This window comes from Oryctolagus cuniculus, chromosome 2, assembly GCF_964237555.1.
Source record: "Oryctolagus cuniculus chromosome 2, mOryCun1.1, whole genome shotgun sequence".
Classification (NCBI taxonomy): domain Eukaryota; kingdom Metazoa; phylum Chordata; class Mammalia; order Lagomorpha; family Leporidae; genus Oryctolagus; species Oryctolagus cuniculus.
The window spans coordinates 152,262,400-152,280,502 of NC_091433.1; the positions used below are offsets into that span (position 1 = coordinate 152,262,400).

General features: G+C 38.4%; 1 protein-coding gene across 44 annotated transcripts in view; it reads left to right on the top strand.

The window, feature by feature from the left end:
• The window catches only part of NRXN1 (neurexin 1), a 1,231,187-nt gene that overhangs the window by 543,065 nt on the left and 670,019 nt on the right, over positions 1 to 18,103 (top strand). For all 44 annotated transcript variants that reach the window (XM_070069132.1, XM_070069131.1, XM_070069134.1 and 41 more), the window contains 2 exons: positions 62 to 500; positions 16,598 to 16,981. In XM_070069132.1, coding sequence (XP_069925233.1) covers positions 62 to 500; positions 16,598 to 16,981 — 823 coding nt within the window. The remainder of the gene's footprint in view (positions 1 to 61; positions 501 to 16,597; positions 16,982 to 18,103) is intronic.

Here is an 18,103-nt window from a genome sequence, read left to right on the forward strand (position 1 = left end):
ATGACAATTCCAGATATGAAAATATGAAGTCTAGTTTCTCACTGCTGTCCTCTGCCCACAGGTTGTATATAAAAATAATGATGTACGGCTGGAATTGTCTCGACTTGCCAAACAAGGAGATCCTAAGATGAAGATCCATGGAGTGGTGGCATTTAAATGTGAGAATGTTGCAACTTTAGACCCAATAACCTTTGAAACCCCAGAGTCTTTCATCTCTTTGCCTAAGTGGAATGCAAAGAAAACAGGCTCCATATCATTTGATTTTCGCACAACAGAGCCAAATGGCCTCATCTTATTTAGCCATGGCAAGCCAAGACATCAGAAAGATGCCAAGCACCCACAGATGATAAAAGTTGACTTCTTTGCTATTGAGATGCTGGATGGTCACCTCTACCTCCTCCTGGACATGGGGTCTGGTACAATAAAAATAAAAGCCCTGCAGAAGAAAGTGAATGATGGAGAATGGTATCATGTGGACTTCCAGAGAGACGGACGGTCAGGTAATTTATCATTTTTTTATGCTGTTTGTCTACTAAACTGTCCCCCCATTCCCTGTCATTTCCAAGAATTAAACCAAAACATATTAAAATGTTTTCTGTAACTCTTTTATGTAGAATTTGTTTTGTTATTTCTGTTTGATATATAAAAATCAGATGGAACTAATTAATCATCATAGTCAGGCATCAAGCCATAAGTGTTCAAATGGCATCTAGAATAGCTTCTTTTTTATTTATTTTATTTTATTTTATTTTATTTTATTTTATTTTATTTTATTTGACAGGCAGAGTGGACAGTGAGAGAGAGAGACAGAGAGAAAGGTCTTCCTTTGCCGTTGGTTCACCTCCAATGGCCGCCTCGGCCGGCGCGTTGCGGCCGGTGCTCCGCGCTGATCCGATGGCAGGAGCCAGGTACTTACCTTGGTCTCCCATGGGGTGCAGGGCCCAAGCACTTGGGCCATCCTCCACTGCACTCCCTGGCCACAGCAGAGAGCTGGCCTGGAAGAGGGGCAACCGGGACAAAATCCGGCGCCCCGACCAGGACTAGAACCCGGTGTGCCGGCGCCGCAAGGCGGAAGATTAGCCTAGTGAGCCGCAGCGCCGGCTAAGGACCAGTATTTAAGAGTATGATGTGACCAGTGCTCACTGGCAGATAAATGCAAGATTAAGGGAAACAGACCAAAGAATAGCACACAGGAAGACTGAGCCAAGCAGGTTCTAGTCCCGGTCGGGGTGCCGGATTCTGTCCTGGTTGCCCCTCTTCCAGGCCAGCTCTCTGCTGTGGCCCGGGAGTGCAGTGGAGGATGGCCCAAGTGCTTGGGCCCTGCACCCCATGGGAGACCAGGAGAAGTACCTGGCTCCTGGCCTTGGATCAGCGTGGTGCGCCGGCTGCAGCATGCTGGCCGCGGCGGCCATTGGAGGGTGAACCAACAGCAAAGGAGGACCTTTCTCTCTCTCTCTCTCTCTCTCTCACTGTCCACTCTGCCTGTCAAAAAAAAAAAAAAAAAAAAAAAAAAAAAAAAAAAAAAAAAACAACAACACTTTAATCAACACAGTGGCAAAACTAAGCTGACTTCCAAACAGGTTCCCCTTCTGATGAAAGTTTTTTGGAATTCCAGCAGGAATCCATTCCTCTGGCTTCCTTGCTGCGCTGTGTTCCTGTGAACAGGAAGGATGGTAAGGAAGGTTTCCATGAGGAAGTTACCCACCAGTATTTGGGAGTGGCTGTGGGAGCTTAGAGTTGGACTACTGTGATCTTTGGAGCTAACTGATCATTCTGGTAGAGGAAGTGGCATGTGTTTGAATCCTGAAAGGAAGGGGAGAGGGAGAGAAGGAAAAAACATTTGCAGGGAGAGAACAAGAGAAGGAGAAAGTGACAGAGACAGGGAAATATGTTTATGTACACAGCTAAATCGAATTCCTTTTTTTTCTTTAAATATTTATTTATCTTATTTAAAAGGCTGAGCAAGACACACACACACACACTCAGAGAGAGAGAGAGAGAGATTGAGAGAGAGAGAGAGAGAGCGCTTTTTTCTGCTGGTTCACTTCACAAATATCCACAATAGCGAGGTCTGACCCAGGCGCCAGCAGCTCCATCCTGGTCTCCCACGTGAGTGTCAGGGACCCAGGCACTTGGATGTGCTGCCTTCCCAGGCACATTAGCAGCGGGCTGGATTGGAAGAAATACAGCCAGGATTTGAACGAGTACTAGCATATCGGGTGCCCAAGTCTACAGCAACCACTTAACTTGCTGAGCCTCAACACCAGCCCTTACATAGTACTTCTTCTACTGTGTTAACTCAGTGCTCCCTTGCACTGACTCTCCTCGTTATACATCAAGTAATCTTTGTATATTAGAAGACAGTTTGGACCTTTCCACTCTCCTCCTTTCCCTCCAACACTCCCTCACTTGCTTAAATACGGTAACATCCTTTCTGCATTTTACACTAATGAACAGTTTAGGCCAGTGCCGCTGCTCACTAGGCTAATCCTCCGCCTGCAGCGCCGGCACCCCGAGTTCTAGTCCCAGTTGGGGTGCCGGATTCTGTCCCAGTTGCTTCTCTTCCAGTCCAGCTCTCTGCTGTGGCCCGGGAAGGCAGTGGAGAATGGCCCAGGTGCTTGGGCCCTGCACCCGCATGGGAGACCAGGAGGAAGCACCTGGCTCCTGGCTGTGGACTGGCGCAGCATGCCAGCCGTGGCGGCCATTTGGGGGGGGTGAACCAATGGAAGGAAGACCTTTCTCTCTGTCTCTCTATCTCACTAACTCTGCCTGTAAAACAAACAAACAAACAAACAAACAAACAAAAAACAGTATAACAGCATAAACATAGCCAGGATATTTTTGCAAGCAAAATTTTCTTCACCTCTGAAACCACAGTTTGTGAAAGATTCATCCCAAACCCAGTGAGGTGGATCAACAATGATGTGGCCAAGGATTCTTCATCTGTACAAAACTCCAGATGACTGCTGATCAGCCAGATTTGCAAACTGTAGACCAGGTGACAGTTGGTCTTTCTTTCAGACCAGTGATCTGTGATTAGCATCCTATTCAGAGAGGCCATGCTGAGACCCTGGGTTAAACTTGCCTTCCCAAACCCTCCTTCCATGGGTCCTCTTGCCACCGTTTACTTCATCTTTCTCTGCAGGGGAACTCTTCTATTTCCTGTTATCTGTGTTTTGTAATATTGGTGATGTTCTCTTTAGCAGTCAGGAAGACTGTTTTTACCTTCCCATAAATGTCTTTTTCAGCCAAAGAAATAAGGAAATAAAGTGCTCCAACCTGGAAGGGAACATGGAGTGAGGGTAAAGAATAATAGAAGGAAGGTCGGGAACCATTGCTCTAATCTCTCCCATATCTTGGAGATTCTGTTTCTGATTCACACCACTCTGGAAACTTAGACCCCTAAATCTCCTCATTTTCCTGAAGAGATCTAGGAGCTCTACTAGCAATTGGATATCTTTAAATTTTTCTGATTTAAGTTGAGAAGTGTTTCTTGATGGAAATGCAACACAGTAATAGAATGTTTCTCTTTGGCTGCCTCCCGCCTTTCTCTGCCAGACTTGATAGTTAATTTACTACTTAAGAGCTTTCAAACTATTTAAAAATGGTTGGAAGCATAGTCTAAGCTGGTACTTAGATATACTTGACAAGAGATATCTAAAATAAAATTTTGAAAATACCTTTCAAGAAATAATATTTTATATCACATTTTATTATTTAAAGGTGAAGACAACAGATTAAGTTGGCATTTGGGGGACGTTCTAAATAGCAAATTACCAAATTTCAGATCATTTGCCTTTAATCAACTAATATTGAGTCATTCTCTAATTATATGGAAGTAATAAATGGTAATATCTGGTTTTTAGAAAATACAAGAGAATAGAAAGAAACTTAGAATATAGAAAGAAAAACAAAAGCAAATGATATTCATCTGTTATTTGTCAGCAATGATATATATTTTTGGTTATTCTTCCTAGTCATTTTTTATGTGAATGTCTATATGTGTGCATGTGTTTATTTGTGTTTCCTTATGTCTATGCATTAATATACTTACGTATGCACACACATCACAAACCTATACACAAAACACATTGTTAATTTGATTATTTCAGTTAAGTCCTTGATAAGAAATAAGTGTTACCAGATAAATAACTTAATCTTCAAGCTGAAAAAAATCCACTGTTTTCTGTTTAAGGTCTTTAAAAATTACCATAGTTTATTAACTACTCTGTAATCTAATGGAGAACATCAAAATTAGATAATATGTACTTTATTTTGAAAGCTCAGTTCTGAATGGGAAGAACATAAGCAAATTCTAAAAAAAAAATGTTAAGTACATGTAAGAAAGAAAATAAAGCATGAAATGTTTGTTGAAATCCAATAGAAAGATTAAGTTAATATGCTTGGTGGCATTTAGATGGTAAACTACTTTTATGTGATTAAAATTTCAGATTTGTGAATTAGAACAAATAATATAAAATCAAAGCTCATTTACTAAGCCAAATTCTGCCCTTTACTAAATAGAAAAAAAAAGGAACTCATATTGGCCTAGCTCAAGGGAGTTTAATGTAATTTTAATAACTGTACTTGTTAATTTTTCATATATAGTATTTTAATTAAGTTCTATATTTGCACACTGTATTAGTTTGGTATAAAGGAACCTTCTGCTTAAAGGATATTTCTGGTTTGGGTCAGTGAAATGCTAAGGTTCAAAGCTCAGTAAAAACCAAGAAACATGGAATTTCAAGAAATAATTAATTTTAACCATTTTCAAATCTATATTCAGAGGCTATATGAAAATTATTTTTAATATGATCTGGACAAATGACAATTCAATGACAGGAGACACATCTGAAAAAAAATAAAAATAAAAAATAAATAACCACATTACTCTGTTGTTGTAGTAGAGGGAACTATAACTGAGAGTGACTCTGCCACTGACAATATTGGGTGACCCTAGTAGCCATGGCTATTTGTGTCAAAGTTTGTTATTTTGATCAGAGATAGGGCTAAAACCACATCTGGTGGATGCAGTTGAACATCAAAAAAACTTATGCAATTGAATTTTAATATTCCTTAAGTGGTTTATAAAAGAAACCATTGTAAGAAGGAGTATGTTATTTATTTTTATATCCATAGTCCTTGATAACAGTTGCTCAATAGATATTTAGATAAGAATAAAACATACTACAGTGCAAAATAATAACCCCTAGTGCTCTATAAATAGTATTATAGCTTTTGCACTTAAAGAACAATAGCACTCTTTTAGTTGTAAATGTAAGTTTTTTAATTGAAAAAATTTGTTTAAATTGCCTTATCTCCTTAAAAGCAGTTTATACAATGTAGGATAACAGGTGCCATCCTCCAAATAATGCATTGAGAAAATAAAGAAATGTGTAAACCTGGTACATAAATGAAAAGATTTTATGATAATAGGACTCCTCTTCCTATTTGTTCATGAGCTCCTTATCACTTGGCAGACATGTTGCTAGAAGGAAGTTAATCAGAAATGAAGGATATAAGTCCCTTCTGAGAACTGGGGTATATAGCCACAGTCAGCATGGTAGCTAGGAAACAGTCACCATGCAGTCCATCCTGTGGCCTCACCTTTGGTTTTTTGGTCACTAAAAGGGGTTTGTGAACCCTTATTCAATAAGAAATGATGTTTTCATTTCCTCACTTTTTTCTAGAACTTCCTCATTTTCAGGAAAATCAATCATTTGGAGTTATTTCTAATGGGTAAGAAAGAGGCACTCTAATGACCACACTTTGATTAATACTGTTTAGCCAGAGCTGTTCTCCCCAAACAATGTAGCCTCTTCCAATGCCTGCTCAATCTATGAGCTGTGATACAGAAAGCCAAGTAGCATGAACTATCAATGCTGATTTCAGATCGTGCTCCTATGCTGGCAATGGAGAAACCATACAAAGGGCAGGTGTGATTTAGTGGCTCAGAATGGGTGATTTAAGTGCTGCAAAAAGTTGATATCTTTATTGGATAGCTTAGCTCTATCAACAGAGCACAATACCTAAGTTGATTTAGTACATTTGATTGAAGAGGCCCCTTTCTCTGCAAATTGCAAGGCATCGAGCTGAATGTTTCCCTAGAAGCCCCTCCTCTTTTTCCAGACTTCCCTTTTCTCATTCCCTTGGTCCCAACCCTAACACAATAAAGAGCTGCCCAGGTATTTAGCTAATGTATGAATTTCACTACAATTAGGATGAGGTTAATAACTGTTTTCTTGAAGCACAAATACTGTTTAAATTTGTGTTAAACTCTTTGACTCAGTCAAGGGTATCCTCTCAAGTATTTTTATAGCAAACTGCCAATCACTTTTTTTTTTCTGGCAAACCATCATTACACATTGAAATCAAAGAGAAAACTCATTATTCTTGTCAAATATTGCTTGTGTACAGCAGGGCACAGCAGATTGTATCAGCAGTTATTCATGGGCAAGCCTACATTTAACAGCTAAGCAGCCGTTGGGATCTGAATTGAAGTCACAGAGTTCCAGTTTAAGAACTAGAAATTACAGTGGGAAAGGCACACTCTAGAGCACATAATTAGAGGTTTATAGTAATCACTGTTTGATGTGAACAGCACATTCTAGCTATCTATTACCAGCACTGATTTCGGTGTATACCATTCATGAATCACCACACTTTCAGTTGTACTTGAACAGCCATTAAAACAATTTCTCTGCTTAGATCTTGATTTTAACTTATCCTTTGATTACAAACGCTCCACCCATGCCTGTGCCTAGTAGCCTATTGCATACATTAAGATAATTTTAAGTACATTTTAATGTTATAAACACTTTTATTTTGTGTCCATACCCATAAACCACTAACTCATCAAGGGAAATACTAAAATTTCTCTTTAGTAATTTACCAGTCATTTTACTAAATGACTAGTTAGGGTCAATTTTGCATAAAATGTTTATACTTTTTATTAATGTTTATGTTTATTTATTATGAACGTACATTGAGAAAATTCATATATCGTCTTCCCCAAACTCAAATTATTTTTCTACATTTTCTTTAATTCTTTGTTATCATGCACATATATTGTATATCATTGCAATTATACTATGGACATACTCTTCAGGCTGTTTGTTTGATATGATGTTATAAACTCATTTTTACTGAAGACTATCAATTTAACAAGATTGATTTTGGAGACTTATGAATTCAGAGGCTAATATTCAGAGTGGAATTTCACAGAGGCACCTTCACTAAGCCCCCAGGCTTGTAAAAAATTGAATTTATGAACATGTCCAAAGCAAAGAAAGTCACAGGGGCCAATATCCTTCAATTTCCTGTTCATCCTCCCTCTAGTGATGGGGGCATGTCAGCTTAATTGAGATGGTGTCAAACCATCAGCCAATATTACTATATATTTCCTTATTCATGTACTCTCCTTGTTCAGAACCCATGTTACCCACTCATTGGATTAAGAGTTAGCTCCCATGGTAAATCTCATTGCAATAGAAAGAGAAAATAAAACTATTATGCACAGTAGAACATACTGGTTTCTATAACAGTTAAATTTCTCATCATAGAGGAACAAACAAATATTTGATTAAAAATTGGCATCCCATATTGGTAGAGCTAAACGAGAAATACTCTATGTCCTGTCCTGTGATAAGTAATTTCTCACAGGGAAATAACAACTTGGCATTCTTATTTTATGCATTGGTCTATGGGTTTGGTAAATATCAATCAAACCCTAGAAAATTAAACCTCACCCTGCATAACTACTGCATCTCATTTTGGGGCTTGTCTGAGTAAGGGACGGATCCTGGACTGAGTTATCAGTTGCACCTGCAGGAGATTGGCAGTTCCCCAACCCCATCCAGCCCCAGCCACCTTCATTTTGGAATGCTAGGAACGTCTAAAAGCAAATTTCAATTGCCGCAAAATGTTATCTGCTCAATATTTACAAATTCCCAATGTTGTGTATGATAATTTTTAAAGTATAAATATATAGAGGTTAGTATGAATGTGTATGTGTGTTTGTCGTGTATGTTATACATGACATACCTTTAGTACTTGTTTAAATCCATGCTATTCATGAAAATGTTGGGTTAAAAAAATATGTGCCTTTGCTACACATTTTGTTCACAAGTCACTACTTTCTCCATAGGTGAACACTAAAATAATTTGATATTGACAAATTCCAAGTTCTCTTTTATATAAACAAGATCATATTTTCCCAATTATTGGCTGACAAAATACTTACAGAAAGATTTTCTATGTCATTTTTTTAACATGGACATCATATTTCCCTTAGAAAGAACATTCTAGTATTTACTTAATCATTCCATCTATCAATGAGCATTTTACTTTATAAAAATATGCTGCTTTAAATTAATTTATAATATCTTTTTACATGATATAATTGTGTGTATTGATCAGAATTTCTGTAGCATAGATTCTGAGAATTGCAATTGCTGCATTAATTTTGTTTTTAATTTTGAAAGGAAAGGACAGGTTAGTTTTATTAACTGCCTTTTCAATTTGCTTTCTTATATATAGTGGTCTTTTTGTTTTGTTTTGTTTTGTTTTGTTTTTTACAGGCAGAGTGGACAGTGAGAGAGAGAGACAGAGAGAAAGGTCTTCCTTTTGACGTTGGTTCACCCTCCAATGGCTGCCACGGCCGGCGCACCGCGCTGATCCAAAGGCAGGAGCCAGGTGCTTCTCCTGGTCTCCCATGGGGTGCAGGGCCCAAGCACTTGGGCCATCCTCCACTGCACTCCCGGGCCACAGCAGAGAGCTGGCCTGGAAGAGGGGCAACTGGGACAGAATCCAGCGCCCTGACCGGGACTAGAACCCGGTGTGCCGGCGCCGCAAAGCAGAGGATTAGCCTAGTGAGCCACGGTGCCGGCCGTTTCTTATATATAGTATTAACACACTCTTTTTTCCTCACTGTTGGCAATACTAGATATTATCAAACTTTGAAATTTTGTTCAAAATTTGTTCCTTCATCTATTGGTTTAAATCTCGAAGTTCCCAGATTACAAGAGAATCCAACCATGCAGAAATTAGAATTAAACAGAAAGACAGGATAAGATATTATTTTTCTTTTGTTTTTGAATAATTTATTTCAGTTCCTTTTATAAAAGTAATTCATGCCATTGTTTTTACAGAAAGGATACAGAAAATTTTACAAAACTAACCACTCATAATCCTACTACCACAAAATTATCATTGTTAATATTTGGGTTTTTTTTTACTATTATATGAAAGTTTATATATTTTACATCCACTATATTATCAATATTGTATTCCATTTTTCAAATATTTATTTTATTTATTTGAAAGGCAGAGTCACACAGAGAGAAGGAGAGATCAGAGACAGATATCTTCCCATCTGCTGGTCTGCTCCCCAGATGGTCACAACGAAAGGGCAGGGCCAGGCCCAAACCAGGAACCAGGAGCTTCCTCAGGGTCTCACATCTAGGCAGGGGCCCGAAAGCTTGGGCTATCCTATGCTGCTTTCCCAGGCCAATGGTAGGGAGCTGAATCGAAAGTGTAGCATCCAGGACTCAAAGTAGCATCTATATGGGATGCTAGACTGCAGGTGATGGCTTAACCCACTGTGCCACAGTGCTGGCCCCCGCATTCTGCTTTTATCAATTATATTATGCTGTTTAACTGAGTTTGGCTTTGACATTAGAATAGGAATTTGACAAATTTGTAACTTCATAGAATCTGATCTTTTGGTATGGAAAGCAGCAAAGCAGAATTTTGGATGATAAAATTGATACTGAACTTAAATTATTATTTAAGCAGTAATTTTAACTTTTTATTCAAAAAAGAACATTAGGAATCATCTATTCAATTCCTTCATTTTTTTATAAGAGCCACATTGAGGCCTAATGCACTTATTGTTTTTTATATTTTTAAAAAAGATTTAGTTATTTATTTGAAAGTCAGAGTTACAGAGATAAAGCTAGAGAAGTTCCCATCTGCTGGTTGACTCCATAGATGGTCACAATGACCAGGGCTGGCCAAGGCTGAAGCCAGGAAACAGGAGCTTCATCTGGGTCTCCCACATGGGTGCAGGAGCCCAATGTATTGGACCATATTCTTTTTTTTTTAACTTTTATTTAATGAATATAAATTTCCAAAGTACAGCTTATGGATTACAATGGCTTCCCCCCCCCCCACCCGCAACCCTCCCCTTTCCCACTCCCTCTCCCCTTCCATTCACATCAAGATTCATTTTCGTTTCTCTTTATATACAGAAGATCAATTTAGCATACATTAAGTAAAGATTTCAACAGTTTGCTCCCTGCTACTTTTCCCAGGCCATTAGCAGGGAGCTGGGTCAGAGTGAAGTAGCCAGGACACAAACTGACACCCAGAAGGGATGCTGGCATTGCAGGTGGTGGCTTTACCTGCTATACCACAGCACTGACCTTGATTTTTAAAGTTATTTATTCATTTAAATGAGAAAGAGAGAGAGAGAGATGAGAGAGATGAGAGAGAGAGAGAGAGAGAGAGAGAGAGAGAAGAGGGAGAGAGAGAAAGATATGTTCTCTCATCTGCTGGTTCACTGCCCAAATGCTCATAATAGCCAGAGATGGAAAAACCAGGAACTACAATCTCCATCAGGGTCTCCTATAGTGTGGCAGGGAAACAAGTATTTAACCCATAATTTGCTGCCACCCAGGGTGTGCAAAAGCAGGAAGTTAGATCAGAGGTTCATGCAGGACTCCTCCCAGACACCCCCAAGTGGATTGCAGACAGCCCAAGCAACAGGTTAACCCACTCTACGAAATCCGTGACTTGATGATTCTTGCCAACTACTTGGTTGAAGAGCGAGAATAGGAAAATCCTTTCATTTCACCAATAGAAAAAATTTCCCATCCCAGCACAATATCTTCTATTCCTCCTTTCCTAGTAATTTAAATTTTTCTAGGACTTTAACACCTGAAACCAAATTAACTTGTTTTAAATCTCATTTTTACTCCATGTTCTTTTCACCCGGTAAACTAATCCAATGGAAGTAGACCAGATAAGAAAAATTGGATAGAAAAAAAAATGCAAACTAGCAAATTATAAATACCACACCAAATTGTCAAGTTGATTTCAACTTTATAAATAAGAGTTGTTTTTCAACTGTGTTTTCACCTTTATAAAAAGTTGTACATGAAATTAACTTATTATTTTTGCTTATAAATATTCTTAAATATTACCTTATCTGCTTGTCAACTTTGTTTATTTTTGCATATGCCATAAAAACAGATTTAGAAGTAAACATAATATAATGTTTATACATTAAATTATAAAAAACATAGTCACACAAACTCAATTTTTGGCTGTAATTTCATTTCTATAAAAAGTAAAATAATGTAGTGTGGTACTTTGCAATGAGTCTAAAGAAGTCCCCAAATATGAAGCCACTTCAAAATGTTCATGGGAAATGGAATTAAAAGAGTTTTGGTTAAAATAAGTCTGAAATCCATGATCTTTTCATAAAACACATTTTCCATGAACCTTTTGAAGATTCCTCAATTGACTTTTATCCACCTATTTCAACAGGTCAAATATAACAGAGTTTATTTAAAAATATGTATTTCATTTATCAGAAGTATCAGATATAATTATAGTGGTATAATTATAGTGGAAAAGGGTTGGATATATGAGTTGGATGCATTACTGAGAACATAAAAGGGGTTGTGTGTATTACAAAGGGAACGTAATGTTATTCGTGGTTACTGAATAAGCAATAGAAGGATGAACCACTAATATATCCAGATTTTTCATCTTTAAATTTTATTTCCAAATTTATGCTCCTCATATGATTTGTGTGTGTGGCTATGGCAGTTACTCAATTGTCTTTATCAATGAAAAAGTTTTAAATATTAATTTGATGTGTTCTTTTGAAACCACTGCCTTTATAACTCAATTATAATGAAATGAGCACTTGGGAACCTTAATATTTAAATTTTGCTGTGCTCATATGCTCATATGTGTGTATTAAATTGATTCAAACTAATTCAGATTTTATGATAACTCTTTTGCTTAGGTAAGTAAGTCCTTTCATTCATCTTGATAATAAAACATTAAGGAGATTTGATATTCAAATCCCTTATAAATAGTTACATTTCAGGATATTTATTGCATATGTGAATAGTCCTTGATTTGCAGTCATGTTTCCTTCATTCCATTTTACATGTTTGTAGAATATTCCAATAAATAATATGAAATGCATGCATTTGCCCAGTGTCTCCTAAACTTTGAATCATTTAGAATTTAGACTTAAAGTTCTAGCACTTCTTGCATTATATTTAGGTTGAAGTTAGGATTATCTTCCTTTCTCTTTTTCTTCTATATTGTGTTTCCTCTGCTTTTCATGAGAACTCTAGAACTGTTTCACAAGCGGGTAATAATGAGCTATGGGAGAAACATCTTTTATAATAGGAACTTCCCAACTAATCTTTCTTTTTAAAATTTTTATTTATTTCTTAAAAATGTTGTTTAAGAGTCAGAGAGGCAGACAGACAGAGTTCCCTGTCTCACTGGGAGTTCCTCAGATTTCCACCACTGCCAAGCCTGGGCCAGGCTGAAGCCCAGGAAACAGTAATTCAGTTCATGGATCCCATGGTGACAGAGACCCACCCACTCGTGCATCACAGGTGCACAGGAGGAGGAGGGAATTAGGAGTGGAACTGGGGCTCGAATCCAGGCCCTCTTATGTAGGCTTCTCAGTCGCTGGCCAAATACCCACCTCATATAAAATATTGTCTTTTAAAGATTTATTTTATGGCCGGCGCCGCAGCTCAATAGGCTAATCTTCTGCCTGTGGCACTGGCACCCCGGGTTCTAGTCCCGGTTGGGGCGCCGGATTCTGTCCCGGTTGCTCCCCTTTTAGTTCAGCTTTCTGCTGTGGCCCGGGAAGGCAGTGGAGGATGGCCCAAGTGTGTGCACCCTGCACCCGCATGGGAGACCAGGAAGAAGCACCTGGTTCCTGGCTTCTGATTGGTGTAGCACGCCGGCCATAGCGGCCATTTTGGGGGCGAACCAACAGAAGGAAGATCTTTCTCTCTGTCTCTCTCTCTCACTGTCTAACTCTGCCTGTCCAAAAAAATATTTTATTCATTTGAAAGGCAGAGTTACAGAAGGAGGAAGAGGAGAGAGAGAGATCAATCTTCAAACTGCTGCTTCACTCCCTAAATGGCACAATGGCCAGGGCTGGATCAGGCCAGTGCCAGGAGCCAGGAACTTCTTTTGAGTCTCCCACATGGGCTCAGAAACCCAAGCATCTTCTGCTGTTTTCCCAGGCTGTTAGCAGGGAGCTGGATCAGAAGTGGAGCAGCCAGGACTCAAACCCTTATGAGATGCCGCCGTCACTTTATTTGCTGAACCACAACGTGGGTCCCACAAAATGTTTCTTGAACTGTGGTTTTCTGCTTGTTACTTGATTCTGAAATCCACTCAATGCTTCAAATTTAACAAGATACTACAGTAAGAGAGAAAATACCAGAGTGCCTCAGAGGCAGAAGAGTTAAATATTTTTTGTGTTAAACTTTTGTTTCTGTGTGACTTTAATTATGCACTGAGCTATGTGAAAACTGTGGTCTGACTTTATGAATTGTGTTCAGAAAACTGCTGATGAAATTATACTGAGTATCTTACTATGAATTTGTCAATAAGTTCATTCAGAAAAACATACCTGTACTTTCATAGTGTACATAGCACCTTGTTCGAGCTGGTGCTAACACACCATAAATAAAAAACCAGGAGTCCCAGTCACTCCATCCTCACCATCAAGATGTTCTTGAATGATTGTCCAAAATAGCTGCCAGCAGTTTTGCTCCCAGGAGTGTAGGCACAGTACACCAAACTATGGAAACTCAGTGCGGGAGACTGAGAGGGGTCAATGTTGTAGAAGCCAAAGAATTCCATCGTCACAAAAATCCTCCAAGCATCCTCATGTGTCATCTGGAATCAGGACACTATAGTTTTCCCAGTGTTTCTTTTTCTTCTAAGCTGAATCAAGTTTGTGCCACGAATTTTTTAAAAAGTAGAAATAATGAAAACATTATATATATATATATATGTTAATATATTCCCACTGTTATAATATTTGCCATTGTTCACTTGCAAAGCTTTGTGTCTTCTAAAAAAAAATCTGCTCCACAGTGTATATTTAATTAATCAAATCCTTAGAAATTACCCTGCTGTAAGGAAGCCTTCTTGAAAGAATTGGAAAACAGAGTAAATCCCTCTATTTTGTCTTAAAATCCAAGTCATTGTGTTAATTGCACCAAGTCCTTTGCTTTCCATAGACATGTGTGATTTTTAAAATACCCAGTTTTCCTGCTGTCATGATACTCCTTCCTCATCATTTTCAAATTTCCTTAACTGCTTCAGAGTATAGGGGTCATCTGTTGATTTATTTCTTAGAATGTTTTGGACAGTGCTATACACAAAACAATTCTTTAAAAAATACATGTAATGATCTTTCTATTTGAAAGAAAGCAATCACCATTCTCCCTCAATATTATATATTTCATTTCCCCAAAATGACATCGTTATTTTTCTAAGCAAGATTTTATGTTCTGCCTATGATCATAAGGGAGAGTTTTCTTCTAGATATTTGCACCAATAGGAACAGTAGAAATGAATAGTCTGTCTTTCCCCTTTCTGCTCCCTCATGGAAGGCCAAAATAGCAATGCCTTTGAGTGTCTCTCCCCAGGAGCTTTTTCCATTCCTTTCTGTGAAAGTCTAGAGAAACAAGTATCCTTGTAATGATTTGGCTGCCTGGATAGTCTCTGTGAGTGGCTTCCATGTCCTTCTCCTTCACAAAGACAGATCCCATTATGCTGCACAGATGGAAGCAGGCTCTTCTGGTGGGATTCCCAATACTCCTTGGCACAGTGGAGGGGCCGGCAACCCTGTGTCCATGGTTGGTCCTGTGCTTTTACTTGCTGTAGGCCTTGGGTATTCCATGAAGCCACTAACCTGCCTCTGCTACCCACCCCTGACTAACCTGCCTGTGCTACCCACGCCTGTCCACATTATTTTCCCTCTTTCTTTTCTTTTTTTTTTTTAGTAGATATAAATTTTCAAAGTACAGTTAATGGATTGCAGTGGCTCCCCCCCATAATTTCCCTCCCACTCACACCCCTCCCATCTCCCACTCCCTCTCCCATTCCATTCACATCAAGATTCATTTTCAATTATCTTTATATACAGAAGATCAATTCAGTATATATTAAGTAAAGATTTCATCAGTTTGCACCCACACAGAAACACAAAGTGTAAAATACTGTTTCAGAATTAGTTATAGCATTATTTTCCCTCTTTCGCCCTCACTTCTGTAACCCACCTTCTGTTTCCAGCTCTCTCCTAAGTTCCTGAGGCTCTATGCCAGTGACCTAGCATGACATCGAGCCTTTCCAAATCCTTTCTCTCTCATCAGACTCCTCCTCTTCTGCCTTATGATTTAGTCTTGAAAAATAAATCTGGGATAATGTGCTAATGGGTCCATATGGTGTCCTGTATCACATTTGCATTTTTATATGTCTTTCTGGAGAGAGAATATTGATAGAATTTTTGGTAACTGGACAATATACAAGCTGACTTCTAAAAGTTTGTGGGAAATGGAATTAGAAGATAAGTTTATTTTGGTGCAAAACATTTTGAAGTTCATGCATTGTTATTTCATAATATGTATTTCCCATGAACGTTTTGAAATCTTGTAGATAAAAGTTTTGATCAGGAATGTGTTTCTAATCTCTAAGTTATTTTTCTTTTTTTCCATGGATTCTACAAGTATTTCACTTGAACATTAAATAATCTTACGTAGATGAATTCTTGTTCATCTCATACTTAGGTCCTGGATTCCTGTATCTTTATAAAGCAATAGTTTGTTCTCCTTACATTTGGAGTGAGGAAAATAAACCATGTTCATTTACATAGTAAACGATTTGGGTTTTAAAGAAATAAGCAACTGATTTTACTTAATCCTTTCACTAAAGTATAGTACTGAGTATTTATGCAATGCTTATTATAAATCAGACACTGGTTTATTTTATTCAATACAGCAGCCCTAAGAAGTAGGTCATGTTATTATGCCCATGTTATAGATAAGGAAACTAAAAGCATGCAGATCAATAGATTGATATATCTAGGAGTGTGGAAGTTAGTTTTTGACATAGGAAATTTGTCAAATGATTGTGCTGAAAGCCATCAAGTCACTTAAAGATGGGAACACACATTATCTTTCCTTGGCTTGCAGATGCATACCAGCTTTCGAAACAAGCACTTACCCAAAGGATTCTGACTGTATAGGAGAAAGTGATATAGAATACCAATTTTTTATTTTTGTTGGCTGCCTATATACTTTGTTTTTCATTCTCAAGGCCAAATGAATCTATTTTAGTCACAGTCCATTTTATTTTGAAGGTTATTTAATTCCACAAATTCTTAATTCCACTGTGAAGCTTCAGACACCAAGGACAGGAAGAATAAGGAGAAATGTTGGCCCCCAAGAACACTTAAGCAGATGCAAAGAGAGAGGCAGATAATTAGAACATGTTGTGCTCTGTAAAGACCTCTCCTTCTTTTGTCTTGCAACAGGTACCATTTCTGTCAACACACTGCGCACGCCCTACACTGCTCCTGGGGAGAGTGAGATTCTGGACCTTGATGATGAACTATACTTGGGGGGCTTGCCAGAGAATAAGGCTGGCCTTGTCTTCCCCACTGAGGTGTGGACTGCTCTGCTCAACTATGGCTACGTGGGCTGCATCAGAGATTTGTTCATTGATGGCCAGAGCAAAGATATCCGGCAAATGGCTGAAGTTCAGAGCACTGCTGGAGTGAAGCCCTCCTGCTCAAGGGAAACAGCAAAACCGTGCCTTAGCAACCCCTGCAAAAACAATGGCATGTGCAGGGATGGGTGGAACAGATATGTCTGTGATTGTTCCGGAACAGGCTATCTTGGCAGGTCCTGCGAAAGAGGTAGGATTCCAAAATCCAAGGGGCCACCTCCCCAAGATGAAAAGCATATTAAATGTTGACCTTGAACCTGAACTGAACATTGAAATATAATGTGTACTCTGCTGAAGTAAACTCTGCAAGCTTAGCAGCCATACCTGGCATGGATTACTGATGATCCCATACTGATTTCCATAGGGCCTGATTGTGGGACAACACAGCTCTCTACATATATTGCAAAATAGAAATTTAGGTCTCTGTTATCTTCCAGGATATGAGCTTAGCATGTATACTGTCACTTTTGACCAATTTTTAAGTTCAGGACACTAGCCAGTTTAAAAAAAAAGCATGCATTAGACATATCTGTGACCTCCAGTGCTAATATCTATGCCAAGACATAGCATTTGAGGCCAGCTAAGCCGTAAGTTGCAACTTCCCTGACACTATTGGGTGAGACTTAAGCTAGCCTGCTCATTTCACTTCAGTCAGCTTACTCAAGAAGAAATATCCTCTCAGAAAAGTAAGCTGACTTTAAATCATCTAAGTTGTCACAGCATTTTCAGAAATGTACCATAATTTCAAAGGTACTTGCCTTTGGCTAAGGTCTAACTGATCACTGAAGATTCATTTACCTATTTGATATTAAGGCTTAGCAGTAACTATTAAGGATCTGAACAGGTGTCTTTTCCTCTTTTTCTCCCCTATTAGAAGGAGAAGAATAAGGGTTAAAAGGAAGACCTGAGTGTGAGAGCTGTCACAGCTGATCTGCACACTAGGCTAACAGAAGAAATAGCAGGACAAATAGTTCCAAGCTTGTCCCTCCATCAACCCAGTGTTTCACATAAATGCTTTAGTCACTGCACCCATGGTCACTTATTTTCTACAATGGAACTGAAAATCAATATGAAAAATAATTCATGAGCTATTACATTGTCTTTGCATTATTAGCACATATTACCTGGTTTCTTTTTTTCAGTCATGCATGTTTAGTTGTTTGTTACTTCTTCATTCCCGAAATAGTTTAATTCACTTAATCTGAAACATCCTAAACAATATGGGGTTATTGTATAAAACCAAAAATTGAAATGTGATTATGGTTCAAAACAGGAATATGCATTGGCTTTTACGTCTATAATTAACATTAAT